Below are 15,467 nucleotides of genomic sequence, written 5' to 3'. Positions count from 1 at the left end.
CTGGATAACTCAATGTGACACTCCAAATTTTTTTTAAAGGGAAGAGGAGTTAGAAGATAGATTTTGTACTTAGCATGTTAGGCCCTCGATTCAGTTCCCAGCACTAAAAAGCCAAAACAGACAATTCCTGCTCGCTGACAAGCGAGTTCTCATCTTTTGACGCCTCAGATACTAGACACAGGGGCCAGAGCTATAAAGTGCATATTGTCCCACATTCACTTATGGTTACCTTAGATACTGCCAGAACTCTTAAATAGATGTACTTACACTTCAGAAACTTATCTGCAGATATCCTCAACTTTTTTTTTTTTTTTTTTTTTTTGGAGTCAGGGTTCCTCTGTGTAACCCTGGCTGTCCTGGTACTCCCTCTGTAGACCAAGCTGGCCTCAAACTCAGAGATCTACCTGCCTCTGCCTCCTGAGTGCTGGGATTAAAGGTGTGTATTGCCACCACTTGGCGACATGGGCCTTTTTTTTAAACTAAGGTGTTCCTATGGATTCTGATGTTGCTGGCAAGTTCCATCTCTGTGAAAATGTTAATATATTTTAAATACCTGGGATGTGGTCTAGTACCTGGAGGACGCTGTGTGTGTTCACTATTATATGAAGAACATCTGCGAGACAATGTCCTTGCAAAGTGTGCCTTAAAATGCTCATCTCTAACTTTTTCTCCATACATTGGAGTCAGTATTCTTATCTGCGCTCCCTTTGTAAAAAGTGACCTCATCCTGACAGTCTCTGTCCATCACTTTTCCCAGCAGCTGCCACCTTTTATTCTGGGGACATTTCTGAGTTTAATGACATCAGTACCAAGTTTTCCACATTGTTTAAGCTGCCCTATAGCCACAACTATCTCATCCCTCCAAAGCTATTCCAAAACAGTTTAGCTTGTTTAAAAGGGAGGCTTTCTTCATCTTTTCAAAACAGATGTCTGGGCAAGACATTCTGCCGTGTTCTTCGCTAACACGGCAAGAGGCCTCTCCATTAGCTACCTGCCAGCACACGTGACGGCTTGTCCCGCTGGTTGGCTCCCTTCTGAGCGGTTCCTGAGGCCTCTGCAACTGTGTGTGCAATTGAGGTTATTTATTGCTTTATTACTGAACAGAGAATGGCATCCCAGAGAGGAGCAGTAAATATAACTGAAACATGGTACTGTGATGAGCAAGTAGAAAAAGCAGCATTAATAAGACATGGCTGTTATTTATCTTTGTTTCCCCCTTAAAATAGTGTACTTTTTCAAAGCAATTTCTATTTAATTGGCATGCCAGTGTTAATTTTAAACAACAATCTAACAAAATGTATCAGGTATTCTAATTTTTAATCTGTCAGGATAACTCTATAAATTTATGACCAGCATTAAAGTATCTATTTAGAGAGGACTGTTACTAAGTAAATGAGGGCGAGAACATCTCAGTGGTTGGCTTGTTTAGTAATAAAAAGTCCTTTCAATCAAATGTTTTCCATGGGTTTTCCTTAGCTGTCACTCACTGTTTTGGCTCTACAGGCCCGTTAATCAGAAGAGGAAAAGAGACACAAGTACTAGTGTAAATTTATTAAACCATGTTGTAAAGGCATGTGATATCACAGGACTAGATGCTCTCTGCTATCAACATGATCCCAGAAGAGGAGCACTCATTTGCTGGCAAAGGCCATAATCTGTTCCTAGAGGAAAAGGAAAGGAAGTGAGTGATACTTGGTTACTGGAGGTGAGAAGACAGGTGACTTCCTACTCAACTATCCAAGGGGGAAACATGGCAGACGTCCCATGGACACACTCCTCCCAGAGTCCTGCTCTATTCCAGCTGTAAGAACAGGCCTGGCAAGATGGCTCAGCAGGTAAAAACACTTGCCACGCAAGCCTGACAACCTGAGTTCAATCACCGTGGAAGGAGGGATTACTTCTTCAAAGTTGTCTTCTGACCTCCACATGCTTGCTGTGGCGTGTTCACATATGAATACAGGTGCCTGAGGAGGCCAGAAGAGGGTCTCAGATCCTTGCTGTGAGCCGTCCAACATAGGTGCTGGGGACTAAGCTCTGCAAGAACAGCAAGCACTCTTTGCTGAGCCTCCTCTCTGGTCGTGTGTGTGTTTTAATCATTTATTTATATCTGGTTTGCCTACATGTATGTATGTGCACCCCATACATGCCTAATATACTCAGGCCAGAAGGAGGCATCAGATCCCCTAGGACTGGAGTTATAGATGGGGGTGAGCCATCATGTGGGTTCTGGGGATTGAACCAAGGTCCCTCTGAAAGAACAGCCAGTGCTCTTAACCACTGAGCCATCTTCCCAGCCCTCAGCCCTGTATTCTTAAGCCCTTCCTACATATCTCAAGTTATTGTTTTGATGTTAACACCAACAAACCCAGCAGGTTCGTTTATGCATAACCATCAGGGAAGGCAGATTGGATAATGGTAGCTACGGACAGCAGCACATACTTCTTTGTGTTTGTTTTATCGTGTAGCCCTGGCTGTCCTGGACTCACTTTGTAGACCAGGCCGGCATGAAACTCAGAGATCCACCTGCCTCTGCCTCCCCAAGTGCTAGGATTACAGATATGCACCATCATGCCCAGCTGGCAGCACATGCTTTTAATCCCAAGAAATTTAGAATTTTTGCCGCCCTTCCTCAGTAAAGAAAAATCTTGGAGAGCCATACATGACCACTTACTTTGAGAGGAGAGACTGCATTAGTTGCTTGTAAGCCCCACGTCCTCAGCAGCACCAATGGAATAGCCCTAGTAGAATACAGCCTTTTCAATAGGTCAGTAGCAGCCAGAAGAACAGTATTATGACGCTGTCTGTCTGTTTCGTACTGTGTGAGGTGGCTCATAGATCCTGGAGTTAAAAAGCAAGAAGAAAGATTAAACCCTTACTCCCATAGTAAAGATTTCCTCCTCTTCCTCCTCCTAGCAACTCTACATCATCGTGCTGCCTAGAGCAGTGTGGCAATTCTACCCACTCCATGATGTCAGGGGACATGAATACTTACCTAAGTCCTTCCCATTGAAGGCTGCTGTACTGAGATGACGAACCAAACTGGAAATATCCCCAAAGCCCATGTTAACTCCTTGTCCTGCAAGTGGATGGACTCTGTGGGCTGCGTCACTAAAAATAAAGCAACATTCAGGTGTGGCCTCCAGCAGCACAGAAAGGAGTGGCCTACTCCATTAAGGTCTTACCCAATGAGTGCCACCCGAGGCCGGACGTATTCAGCAGCATGTCCCAGGCCCAGAGGAAAGAAGGCTCTGCTTTCAGCATCCACCTTGGCTATACTTGGGGGCAGCTGACGAGCTGAGACCCTAGTGGGCTTCAGAAGGGCGACAGCATAGTGCAGCATGGTGCTAGCTGAGTCCACGAAGTCTGTGTGGTTAGCATCACTCCACTGCATGCCGTTGGCCCCAAAACCGTGAAACGTGATTAGTGACCAGGAAACAACTAAAAGCTCACCAAAGAACCCTTTTTCCTAACCAACGCTGAGAACAATTCTGTGTAACATGCCTAAGCAGATCTTGCTAATGAGTCACAAACCCCTTGAAACGCACATAAAACTCCCATTTCCCAGCATTCCCTGCAGTTTTATTTAGGATTGTGTCAAAGTATTTCTGCTTGGTCCCTGACTAAAATTGAACTTTACCTTTCTAGTCCTTAGCAATACCCACAAACTAGCTCTCCTGCCTCTTAAGCTGAGGTGAAGCATAGAACACCCTCCTAACTCTATTTCACAGGGACACCTACCTCTACATCCTCCTCTCTGTTCCCACAACATCCCATGCAAACATCTGTCACTGTACTTAAAAGTGTCATTCTCTCTCATTTGACTGTGCTTCCTGAAGGCAGGGGCTCTCAGCAGTCTGTCTCCAGAGCCCGTTACACAGAAGGCACTGCTGAAGGTGACCTGCATACGTTGGCAGGCCTGTCTGCCAGCACAGCAGCCCACAGCTTCCAGTGTTTTGCATTTCCTGAGTGCCCTCACAGAATCTGCACTTGCTAAGGGGAAGCCACATGGGTGCTCTTTTTTCCTCATCACACCTCTAGCTGGACAAGGTGATACTCACAAAGGCAGAGTTGATGGCATCCACGAACTCTTCCTCATCCATGCTAACCAGCTCTGCTGCATGGTCATGTGATGTGGACCAAACCAAGGAACTCAAGGTATCTGAGAGCTATATCAAAAGTAGAGCATCAGCCTGGTGTGGTGGCGCATGTCTGTAATCTCAGCATATCTCCGTAGAAGAGTCAGGCCAGCCTGGAGTACAGTTCTCACAAACAATAGCAATAAAAACCTGCTCTTCTGAAATTGGGTGTTTTCAAGCATAAAAGAACTGAGAGGGCTGGAAAGTTGGCTCAGTGGTTAAGAGCACTGTCTGCTCTTCCAAAGGTCCCAGGTTCAATTCCCAGCACCCACATGGCAGCTCACAACTGTCTGTAACTCCAAGTTCTGATACCCTCACACCAATGCACACAAATTAAAATTAAATTAAAAAAAAATTTTTTTAAAAAACTGAGAAAAAGAAGCAATGCGTGACTGGAACATAGTCCCTTTAAGCCAGGCTGAAAGTCATGTTCTAAAGACTACACCAGTTACCTTTGGGCTACTTGGCCAGAGGCTCTCTTACCGGGAGTAGAGCAATAGGCCCAGACGGGAGAAATCTCTGCCAGGCTACATTGTTTTCTGTGGCCTAGAGTAAAAGAAAAGTTCTTACAAGGGGTTCTGAGTGCTCAGGACAAGCTCCCGGACGGGCGGCTCAAGAGCTCACCTCTGATAAGTGCAGAGTGGCCACCACAGCAGACTGGTCGTAGTTCCAGCTGACATTCCGGATGCCAGCAGCTTGCCTAACTCCTGAGTTGCGTCCGTCAGCACCGATCTGCGCGGAGACAGGAGCCTGCTAAGTCTTACAACCACGTCATAAATCAAGGTGCTCCACAAGTTTCTTTGTCCTTTTGTCTAGTCCCAACTGTAAGTCCTGAAACTATCAAGCCTGTCCACTCCCAGACCCTACAGGGAAGCCCTACAAAATGGGACCCCAGCCCGAGCTGATGGGATTAAAGTAGCTGTCTGAACCAAGAGGTGCCAGCAACAGCCATATTCAACCAGTCTCTCAATACATGAACTGGAGAGAAAAGTCAGGCACTGGAGTTTAAAAGAAAAAGCTGGTGAGCAGAAACAAACTAGAAAGCAAGAGCTACAAGGAGATGATGACACTGAGACTTCTGTGACAGAGAAATATGGACCCTGAGGTCCCAACATTGTTGTTCCATCCTGTCCTGGGAGCCTGGCTATCCTATCCTAAGCTGGCCCCTGAGGCTGCTTCCAGTACAGAAGGTATTTTCGTTTGATTGTTTGTTTTGGTTTTTCGAGACAGGGTCTCTGTGTGTAGCCTTGGCTGTCCTGGACTCACTTTGTAGACCAGGCTAGCCTTGAACTCACAGCGATCCACCTGCTTCTGCCTCCTGAGTGCTGGGATTAAAGGCATGCACCACCACCACCTGGCCCAGTACAGAAGGTGTAAGACCATCTTAGCTCTTTGATGGCTGCTTGAATAGGGGCTGGTCATTCTAGAAACAATAACGCAGTTTGCCCAAAATTTCCACCTGAAACTACAGGCCCTAGCATAAGTGTAGACATGCAAGACCCCTGACAAAGTAAGAATCTTCAACTACCAACAGTTTGGTCTGGAGGGTACTGCCATCACCTAGGGTAATATGGACCCAAGGGCTGGAGTCTGCCATGGAAAATGGGCCAGGCCAGGCATAACCAACAGCTTTGCTCCTGTAGAGAACTCTCACGCGGTCTGGAGGAGTCAAAGGGGAAAGAAGCAAAACATCAGAAAGACAGGTCAAAGGACCGAGCCACTGTAAGTAACCTAAAAGCAAGGCCTAAAAGGACCCCAGATGATTAATGCTCTGGCCCACAGACTGCTGGTAAAGAACAGAAGCCAGGGAGCAACCTGATGTCAGAAAGTTAAAAAGAGAAAGCACAGCTGGGCATGGCAGAGCACGCCTTTAATCCTGGCAGACACAGGTACATCTCTGAGTTTGAGGAAGGGCCTACATAGGGAGTTCTAGGCCAGCCAGGGCTACACGGTGAAACCCTGTCTTAACAAACATGCACGCTGGGAGTTGAAGGAAGAATTCTCACCTAGCCCTTCTAGTTTCACTCTGCATCTGACCAAGCAGGAAACACAAGTTGAAATATGTTTTACACTCCAAAAGATTTTTTTCAGTTTTTTGTTTTCTTTTTTCCCCCCAAGGTATGATCATGTATTTGTTACTCTTAAAGACTTATTTTTGACTGGACTCAGAAGTAGAAGCTCTCAGCGAGGACAGCCTATATCTCTTGGCAATCTGCTCCTGGCACTTTGCTTTGGCTTCCTTCACTCTCTTGGCCAAAAGTTTATCATATTCTGCAGCCGCCTCCTCGCTTTTCTCAGTGCGCTGTTTCTTCAGAGCTATGCGTCGGCGTTTGTGTTGCAGGACACGGGGAGTGACAAGCGGCTGACTCTTGGGGGCTTTGGTCCTGGGCTTCCTACCTTGTTTAAGGGCTTTCTGACAACATGTCGGCGGACACGGTCTTCTGTAGACAGATTGAAGAGCTTCTGGATTCTGCCAGCTCTCTTAGGTCCCAGCCGGCGAGGCACAGTAGTGTCTGTCAGTCCAGGAATATCTTTCTCTCCTTTTTTTTTACAATAACCAAGTCGAGAACACTCAGCTTGGCACCCACAACGCCCCCATGAGCAGACTTGCACTTCCTCTCTGGAGTTCTCCTTGGTCTATAACAAGAACGCCCCTTACTCAAGAGCAGGCGCACGCTGCCATGGGTCAAAAGCCCTGCTTCGTGGGAAAACCTTGTCATTCCCACCACTGATCCGGACCACTTAACCCTTCCATCCTTCACCCAGAGCATCAGCAGCTACTTCTGTGGCCGTGCGCTTCTCACAGAATGTACGAAGCCTGCGCTCATTGCCCACTTCAGTGAGTTTCTGACAGCCGGTGGCAGGGAAAGAGGTGTTCAGCTTCATCTTGACACAGCCGACCGCCTAGGAGGCGCCATGGAAAAAGCAGGGTTTTTTTTTTGTTGTTGTTGTTGTTTTCAAGACAGGGTTTCTCTGTATGCCTGGCTGTCCTGAAAACGCACTTTGTAGACCAGAGTGGCCTCAGACTCAGAGATCTGCCTGCTTCTGCCTCTAGAGTGCTAGGATTAAAGCTGTGCGCCGCCACCACCACTAGACCAAAAGAATTTCTTTTTGGGTTCTAAGTTGTAGTTAGATGACAGAAATAAATTCTAGAGCACAGTCTCAGGGGATGGTGGCTACAAATGACAGCAATGTACTGCATATTTCTGAATAGCCTGAAGATGGCTGAAGATGTAGGCAGGTCACTGGAAAAACACCTGCCGAACATGCTGTAAATCCTAGGTTCAAGCCCAAGTAACATACACACACACACTTTAAGGAAATCCAACCCAGGGGGGCATATGTGTGCCAGGTAAGAGCTCTACCGCAGAGCTATAACTCAGCCTATAAATAAGATTCTGAATGTCAGTCGGGTGCAGTGGCACACCCTGTAATCCCAGCACTTGGGAGGCGGAGGCGGGCTGATCTCTGTGAGTTCAAAGCCCACCTGGCCTACAAAGTGAGTCCAGGACAGCCAAGGCTGCACAGAGAAACCCTGCCGTCCCCCCTCCCCAAAAAAAGAAAAACCTTAGTAAGAGACACATGCCTTTAATTCTAGCATTTGGGAATGATGAGAGAAGGAGCAGGAGTTCAAGGCTAGCCTGGGCTACATGAGATCCTATCTCAAAAGACTAAAAGAAAAAGGAAAAACAGAACTCATGTAAATTACTTCCAGTTTTTCTCTTGTTTGAATCTCAAGATATTATACATAGAGCAATTCATATATCTTATTAAGGACTTTATATCCAGACAATACAAAGAACTCCTTTTTTTTTTTTCTTTTTCTTTTTCTCTTATTTTATTTGTTTTTCGAGACAGGGTTTCTCTGTGTTGCCCTGGCTGTCCTGGACTTGCTTTGTAGACCAGGCTGGCCGCGAACTCACAGATATATGCAAGCCTCTGCCTCTGCCTCCTGAGTACTGGGATTAAAGGCATGAGCCACCACCTCCTGGCCAAAGAACTTATGTAACTCAAAAACAAAAAGACAAATGACAGTTTTTAAAATGTGCAAACGATTTTCAATATACATTCTCTAAAGCAAATATACAAATAGACACAAGCACATACAAAGAAAGTAAATAAAATAAAGTAAAACATTATTCATTGGGTAAACAGAGTCAAAACTACAGTGAGCCACTAGGATGGCTGTAGTTTAAAACAAAGTAAGTACTGAGAAGGATGGAGAAACTGAACCACTGAAACTAGGGGGAGGGTGAGATGACGCAACCTGTAAGAAACAGTTTGGCAATTTCCGAGAGTGTTCCCTACAGAAGTACTGTATGACTTCGCAACTCCACTTCCAAGTGAGAAAACGCATGTTGCTAGGCCTGATGGACAAGCTACTTGTGAAGCTGAGACTGGACTTTTAAAACTTAGGGCCTGCCTAGACTACAGAGTGAGTTTAAGTATAGCCTGAGCAACATGGTGAGACCCTGTTCAAACAAAAGGTAAATAAGAGCTGGGAAACCAGCTGAGGGGCAGAGCAACTGCCTAGCTGTCTCAAGACCCTGCAGTCCTGAGTACCAGGAAAAACAAGGACAATAAGCCCTCCATCCACACAAAATCCATACACAAAATAGTCACAACACTATTTACCAACTACCAAAAAGTGGAAACAACCCAAATTCTATTACTTGATGAATAAATACAATGCGCCATTACTCAGCAATGAGAGGGAGTGTAGGACTAGTACATGTTAGACTGTGACTGAATCTCAGAACGTGCTAAGTAACCCATTAATATAATGCTATGATCCACTCCTCTGAGCTGTTGAGAATAGACAACTTTAGAAAGATAAAAGGAAGGCAGAGGCAGGTGGATGGCTGTGAGTTCGAGGCCAGCCTCGTCTACACAGAGAAACCCCGTCTTGAAAATTGAAAAAAAAAAGATAAAAGGAACTGTTGAGGGTGGTGATGGCGCATGCCTTTAGTTCTAGCACTGGGGAGGCAGAGGCAGGCGGATCAATGTGAGTTCAAGGACAGCCTGATCTACACAGAGAGTTCTAGGACAGCCAGGGATACACAGAGAAACCCTGTCTTGAGAAACCAAAAGAAGAAAAGAAAAAGAAAGATAAAACCCAAAGCTGAGGTAAGAGTGAGGAATGACTGTGGAGGTGTGATGTGAGGTTTCCTTCTGAGGTGATGGAGACTGTGGCAATAGCTGTAAAACTCTATAAACACACTGAAAGTCACTGAGTTACACATGGAAGATACGAGAACTTTTATGATATGTAAATTTTCTAAATAAAAATGGTAAAAAGAAAGGTAAACCAGGAGGTGGTGGCACACGCCTTTAATCCCAGCACTTAGGAGGCAGAGGCAGGCGGATCTCTGTGAGTTTGAGGCCAGCCTGGTCTACAGAGCAAGTTCCAGGACAGCTAGAGCTGTTACACAGCAAAACCCTGTCTCAAAAAACCAAAAAAAAAGAAAGAAAGAGAAAATTAAGTCCTGAAAGGATTTCGTCTTTTCTTTTCCTGGAGACAGGGTCTCACTATGCAGTTCTGGCTTCAGACTCACAGAGATCTGCCTGTCTCTGCCTTCTCAGGGCTGGCATTAAAGTGTGCTACCACGCCTGGCTATCAGTCAGTATTCAGTATCTATAGAAAGTCTTTTTCTCTGGCAAGTACAAAGGCAGTCAATTCCCAAAGAGGAAGTGGAGATGCCCGCTCACCTGCCACAGCCTCCAGCTGTTTGGTGAGAGCATGCATGATGACGTCATTCTCCACTATATAGCCCATGACATCTAAGTTATCCTTGTTGAACATGATCAAGGCGTCTGAGCAGGAGTCCCACACCTGCAAACACACAGGAAAGCGCATCAGCATCACAGAAAATGAAGCACAGTTCCAACCGGAAGCTGAGTGTCACTTTCCAGAGTGAGAGCAGCGCACCACAAACTGTCAGAATGGTGGGCACACCTGTGACCCCCAGCTCCTGGCAAGTGGACACAGATGGTCAGGCAGGCTTCAGCTGCATCCCTTACCTCAAAAAACCAAATTAATCATAAAGTAAGTAGCTTCTCAAGAAAGCCACACACACACTGAATTTAAATTTTGATCCATAAAAAGCCTAGAGAAAGCAGACTCTTAACAAGGTAGCACGAGACAGACAGGACATCCCCGCAAAGTTAAGGGAAAGGAGGCACCTGCATCCGACGGAAGGCTTTGCACCGCATATTGCAGATGTGGTCCCATGCACCAAAACCTACAAAAGAAACACAGTGACCTCACATGACCTGGGCTCCTAGGCCCCCTTTTGTCTCTCCATCTTGTTAAGTAGGAGGTTGTTTTCAGTGTTCTCCAAAAATGGAAGGCAAAAACTGGGTGCTGTTAGGAACAAAGCCCTTCTACTCTCAGATCCGGATCACACAGAACGAAAAACAGACCCAAAGGGCCAGATCACAGTAAAGCAGCAACAATAAAAAAGGAAAACTAAACAAAACCATTCCTTTTCCTCACTAGGTTATTACTTGTAAATGTTCTAAAGACTGGTTTTTTTCCAGCTCTTCACGGCACTGAGTAGATTCATGCTTTGAAGAAATATTTTAGGTCCAGAGCAGACTAAATTCCCTTGTGCAGCTGATATTGTAGCTGAGACAGACCATGTGAACACGTGCATAATATAATGTCAGGCAGTAGCTCTGTAAGGAAAAGCTGTGGGAACTAAGGAGGTGGCTCCATCCCCAAGCACACTGGCCTGGCTCCATCCCCAGTGCCAGGATAGGTCAAGGCCAGATCCTATCTTTTAAAAAAGAAGAGGAAAAAGAAAGAGCGAGCTGTAAAGCTACGCAAAGTGATTCAAGAGTTTCATTCTGGACAGAACAGTTTCAGACAGGACAGCCTGAGGGAGTACCACCTGCATCCCCTAACCCCCAAAAAAGGCCATTAAAATGCAGACTCCCTATGAATGTAACGTTTATATTGTTCCTGATTGTTTCATGGTTCTTGCTGTATGTAGTTTATTATATGTGTGTGTGTGTGTGTGTATAATAATATAAATGTATCTGTAAAAAAAATTTAATTTAAAAAAAATGCAGACTCCCCAGCCCACTTGAACTTGCAATGGAATGAATGTTCACAATTAGGTCATACAAATGCAATAGGCCAAACAACGGCCTAACGCATAAACGAGAGTCCACGTGTCTCAAGGAAGTCCTCCCCGACCAGGACCTGATGCATCCTCACCCTCAGCTACAGCATGACCAAGCCACCCGCTCACTCCCACTTGTGAGCTCTCTCGCTCTCTCACTTGCTCCTCGACTGTGCACTGGGACACACCAGAGAGCTGAGGGGAGAGGAGGGAGGGCCCAGGACAGGCTCTTACTCACTGCTGAGGAGGGTTGCAGAACCAGGGGTGATGGAGCTGACTCTGTTGCTGTAAGTTTCTGACAAATTCTCCAGTACTTTCTTTGGACCTGCTTCCAGCAACAGGATTTTCTTGTCACGAAAGTGAATATCATGCCCTAAAAAAGAAAAAAAAATTAACATTATAAATCATTTTCAGGGAACCCAAGGATTTAATTACACAGTAGAGCTAATAATGTTGTGAAGTACACTTCTAAAAGCTAGAAGAATTCTGAAAGTCTTCATCATAAAGAAATAATAAATGTTTAAGCAGATTTAAAATAACATAAAATATGCATGTATCAAAACATTACAAGATACATGTGTAATGTTTGTTTGGGAGGGAAGGGATCAAGATGGGGTGTCACTGTGTGGCCCTGGAACTCACTCTGTAGACCAGGCTAGCCTCAAACTCACAGAGATCAGCCTGCCTCTGCCTCCCGAGTGCTAGGATTAAAGGCGTGTACCACCACTGCTCTGTAACAGTGGGATTTTAAGAAAGCAAAATTCACCCCAGTCTTAAGATAAAATAAAGAATTTATTTAAAAAAAAAAATACACCACAAACCTCGTCCTAAAACATCTGTAGTGAAAAAATGGAACTTGGGGAAGGCCTGCAGCACAGTCTCCCAGTATCTGAGAAAGCTCCAGAGACGTCATAAGAACCAGAGTGTAATTTGCTACTGGCAAGAAAGTTAAAGTACTGCTGTAGCATCATTAGAAAAAAGAGACCCATGGGGAGGGGGAGCACTAAAGAGACACTTGCTAGCAGGAATACACACTGCTCTCGCAGAGGACCAGGGATTCCAGCATCCACAGCCAGTGGCTCACACCTCTCTAACTCCAGTCACAGTGGACCCTACGCCATTTTCTGACTCCCTTGGACTCATGTGCCCATAATGTACACACACACACACACACACACACACTTAGAAAGAGAATCAAACTAGCCAAGGTGGTACATGCTTAAAAAACAAACAAATAAACAAACAAAACCACAAATGCTTTAACAGTTCCACCCATTGGCCAAGTGGTGGAGTGGTGGTGCATGCTGTGTGTGTGTGTGTGTGTGTGTGTTGCATGCTTTTAATTCTAGTACTCTGGAGGCAGATCTCTGAGTTCAAGGCTAGCCTGATTACATAGTTGGTTCCAGGCCAGCCAAGGCTATAGAGTATAACCCTGTCTCCAAAATGAATAAATAAGCAAAATCTTGAAGAAAAAAACACACACTTTTACCCTGCTTTAAAAACTTGTTTGGGGGCCGGGCGGTGGTGGCGCACGCCTTTAATCCCAGCACTCGGGAGGCAGAGGCAGGCGGATCGCTGTGAGTTCGAGGCCAGCCTGGTCTACAAAGTGAGTCCAGGATGGCCAAGGCTACACAGAGAAACCCTGTCTTGAAAAAACAAAAAAAACTTGTTTGGGGGCATGGTGGCTCACCCCTTTAATCCCAGCACTTGGAAGGCGAACTGCTGTGAGTTCGAGGCCAGCCTGGTCTACAAGGTGAGTCCAGGACAACCATGGCTACACAGAGAAACCCTGTTTTAAAACAACAACAAACAAAACCAAAAATAGTTTGATCTAAAAGAGAAGAGGCACTATTAGCACCAATACAGGAGTGTGTGAGAACCAAAGTGGCAGTGAGCGGCATTTAACCAGCAGAGTAGGTCCCTCTTGCTGGGCAGCAGCTCCACAGCAAGAAGGGACCCAGACAAGCTTGTTCAAAAAAGTGGTGTTCCAGTCCCTCATCACGATGTCCCTTGCTCGAAAAGCAGCCACACTCCATCATACTAGCCTTGCCTCCTATGTGTGTTCTTCACGCCAGACACTTTGTCCCATAGCATATGCCAGCTGCCTGTTCCTCTATAAGGGAGTGTTCCTTTCTTGCTTCCTTCCCCTGGGTATATTTTTCCTTTGCTAGGCTGCACATTCCCTAGGGCAATAAGCAGTTCTTCCCTTACATTATTATTTCCAGCTGCAAACTCATTGTATGTCTGTTAGGCAAGACACACTAGAGAAGCCAGGTGTGGTGGCGCATGCCTTTAATCCCAGCAGAGACAGGTGGATCCCTGTGAGTTCAAGGCTAGCCTGGTCTACAAAGCTGAGTCCAGGACTGCCAAGATAGCAGCGAGAAGCAGTCTGGGGGGGGGGGGCGGTCGGGGGGAAGACACACCAGAAAACTAAGAGGAAAAGAAATTAAATTTTAAACGTATTATAAAACACACCCAGGTGGTGTATTTTATTTCCTAACTATTTAATGTAACTTTTTTTTTTTTTTTTTTTTTTTTTTTTTGAGACAGGGCTTCTCTGTGTAGCCCTGGCTGTCCTGGACTCACTCTGTAGACCAGGCTGACCCCAAACTCACAGAGATCCACCTGCCCCTCTGCCCCCAAAGTGCTGGGGTTAAAGGTGTGTGCCACCACATCCAGCTAATGTAACTTTTTTAAAAATAAAAAAGCACTTGGAAGTAATGTACAAAGCCTGGTGCAGTGGTGCACACTACATTCCTAGCCACCCAGGGGCTCAGGCAGGATTTTTTGAGCCCAGGAGTAGGAGGCTATGGATTTGATGATTTAAGAATGGAGAGATTATGCAGGGAACTGTTCCCAAAATCAAAAGTGAGAGAGAAATGCCTAAAACATCAATTAATTGTTTGAGGAAGAATAAAAGAAGACAGGGTGGACTTGGGGGGAAATTAGTAAGCACCTGTAAGTGTTACAGTTCTTAAGAATCATTTATTTATTATTTATACAATATTCTACATGCATGTGTTCCTGCATGCCAAAAGAGGGCACCAAATCTCATTACAGATGGTTATGAGCCACCATGTGGCTGCTGGGAATCGAACTCAGGACCTCTGGAAGAACAGCCAGTGCTCTTAATCTCTGAGCCATCTCTCCAGCCCCGTGTTATAGTTCTTAGGGGAAAGTTATCCTGGCAGTCATGAGCTAAGAAACACCACAAAGTTACAAAGCACAACAAACCTCACACAAGAGGTTTATTGGGAGGGGGGAAAAAAAACCCAGGAGTGTGGCTGCCTCTGCTCAGGTTAAACAACAAACAACAACGACAAACAAAACAGCAGGGAACTGAACAGTAGGCAGGGTTTATATAGGAGTAAGGGAGCAGAACTTTCCGGGGTAGAGATTTCCAGAGTGAGGACTGATTGGATTTCAAGTCCTTAGATTGGGGAGCTCAGGGTTTGGTGGTCTAAGTGAACTGTACTTTAATAATGCAGCTTTAGGGCCAGCAGTGGTGGCGCAGGCCTTTAATCCCAGCACTCAGGAGACAGAGGCAAAGAAAGGATCTCTGTAAATTCAAGGTCAAGCTGGTCTTCTACCCAATCCCGCAAAGCCTGATGCCTCTCAAGGAGCTCCTAAACGTCGCTGGACAGTTCCCAAGGGTCGGGTTGACTTATAAGGCGCGCCCACTTTTGATCCCACAGCACTGAAGCACCGAGTCCGTTCCTGCCGGCCTGAGGGCTCCCTAGGGAGGGTACTGAGCAAACCAGCAGCTCCCGCACGCTTGGTCTTTGGACAGCGTCCCGACTCCCACTGAGAGGCTCGTCCCTCCGCCGCCCAGCTCCCCCGCCACAGTTGAGATGTACCTACCCAAGGCGCAAGCCATGGCAGTGCCCACCAGGCCTCCTCCGGACACCACTACATCGTACACGGTGTCTGCCGTGGAGCCCGCCCATCGCCGACAGGCAACTAGAGGGTCTCGTCCAGCCACCAGCCGCACGGTACTCCACCGGCGAGCGCACTGCAAGCCGGTCATGGAGCCAAAGCGAGCGGCCATAATGACTCGCGCCTGCGCCTGCGCCTGCGCCTGCGCAAGCGCCCTAGACTCCCTTTCTGACCCGCCCCGAATGTGCTTCCAGGGTAGGGAGTCGGTCAGTTCTGTGCTACTTCAGCCCCGTCTACGGAATCGGAAATAAAATGCTAAGCCAATCAC

The 15,467-nt window shown here is 46.2% G+C and overlaps 1 protein-coding gene and 1 pseudogene across 3 annotated transcripts; both read right to left on the bottom strand.

Annotated features, from left to right (window-relative positions):
* Positions 1–1,538: 1,538 nt before the first annotated feature.
* Positions 1,539–15,336, bottom strand: Coq6 (coenzyme Q6, monooxygenase). Of its 3 annotated transcripts, none has more exons than XM_051149108.1 (12): positions 15,125–15,336; positions 11,502–11,636; positions 10,320–10,378; positions 9,846–9,969; positions 5,665–5,795; positions 4,761–4,868; positions 4,620–4,682; positions 4,059–4,166; positions 3,183–3,385; positions 2,993–3,108; positions 2,672–2,838; positions 1,539–1,661 (listed from the first exon to the last, which is right to left on the bottom strand). In XM_051149108.1, exons 1-12 carry the CDS (start codon positions 15,309–15,311, stop codon positions 1,632–1,634), a joined length of 1,431 nt encoding a protein of 476 aa, XP_051005065.1. In that variant the 5' UTR covers positions 15,312–15,336; the 3' UTR covers positions 1,539–1,631. The 3 variants fall into 3 exon arrangements, with proteins under 3 accessions (XP_051005065.1, XP_051005073.1, XP_051005081.1); XM_051149116.1 differs by having other exon boundaries at positions 3,183–3,310; XM_051149124.1 differs by lacking the exon at positions 10,320–10,378 and having other exon boundaries at positions 15,125–15,273.
* Positions 6,247–7,022, bottom strand: LOC127191820 (40S ribosomal protein S6-like; annotated as a pseudogene).
* Positions 15,337–15,467: the final 131 nt, after the last annotated feature.

The sequence above is a fragment of the Acomys russatus genome, chromosome 1 (assembly GCF_903995435.1).
Source record: "Acomys russatus chromosome 1, mAcoRus1.1, whole genome shotgun sequence".
NCBI classification, from domain to species: Eukaryota; Metazoa; Chordata; class Mammalia; order Rodentia; family Muridae; genus Acomys; species Acomys russatus.
Note: the sequence above shows the minus strand (reverse complement) of the source record. Positions and strands in the feature narration are given on the sequence as shown.

Excerpts from the sequence above, each read along its gene's own strand:
- Coq6 (XM_051149108.1), bottom strand. The coding sequence starts at position 15,311 with ATGGCCGCTCGCTTTGGCTCCATGACCGGCTTGCAGTGCGCTCGCCGG. Across the intron at positions 11,637-15,124 it reads TGCCATGGCTTGCGCCTTGG|GGCATGATATTCACTTTCGT; the intron begins GTAGGTACATCT and ends TTTCTTTTTTAG. Across the intron at positions 3,386-4,058 it reads ATGCCATCAACTCTGCCTTT|TGGAGTGATGCTAACCACAC; the intron begins GTGAGTATCACC and ends AACGGCATGCAG.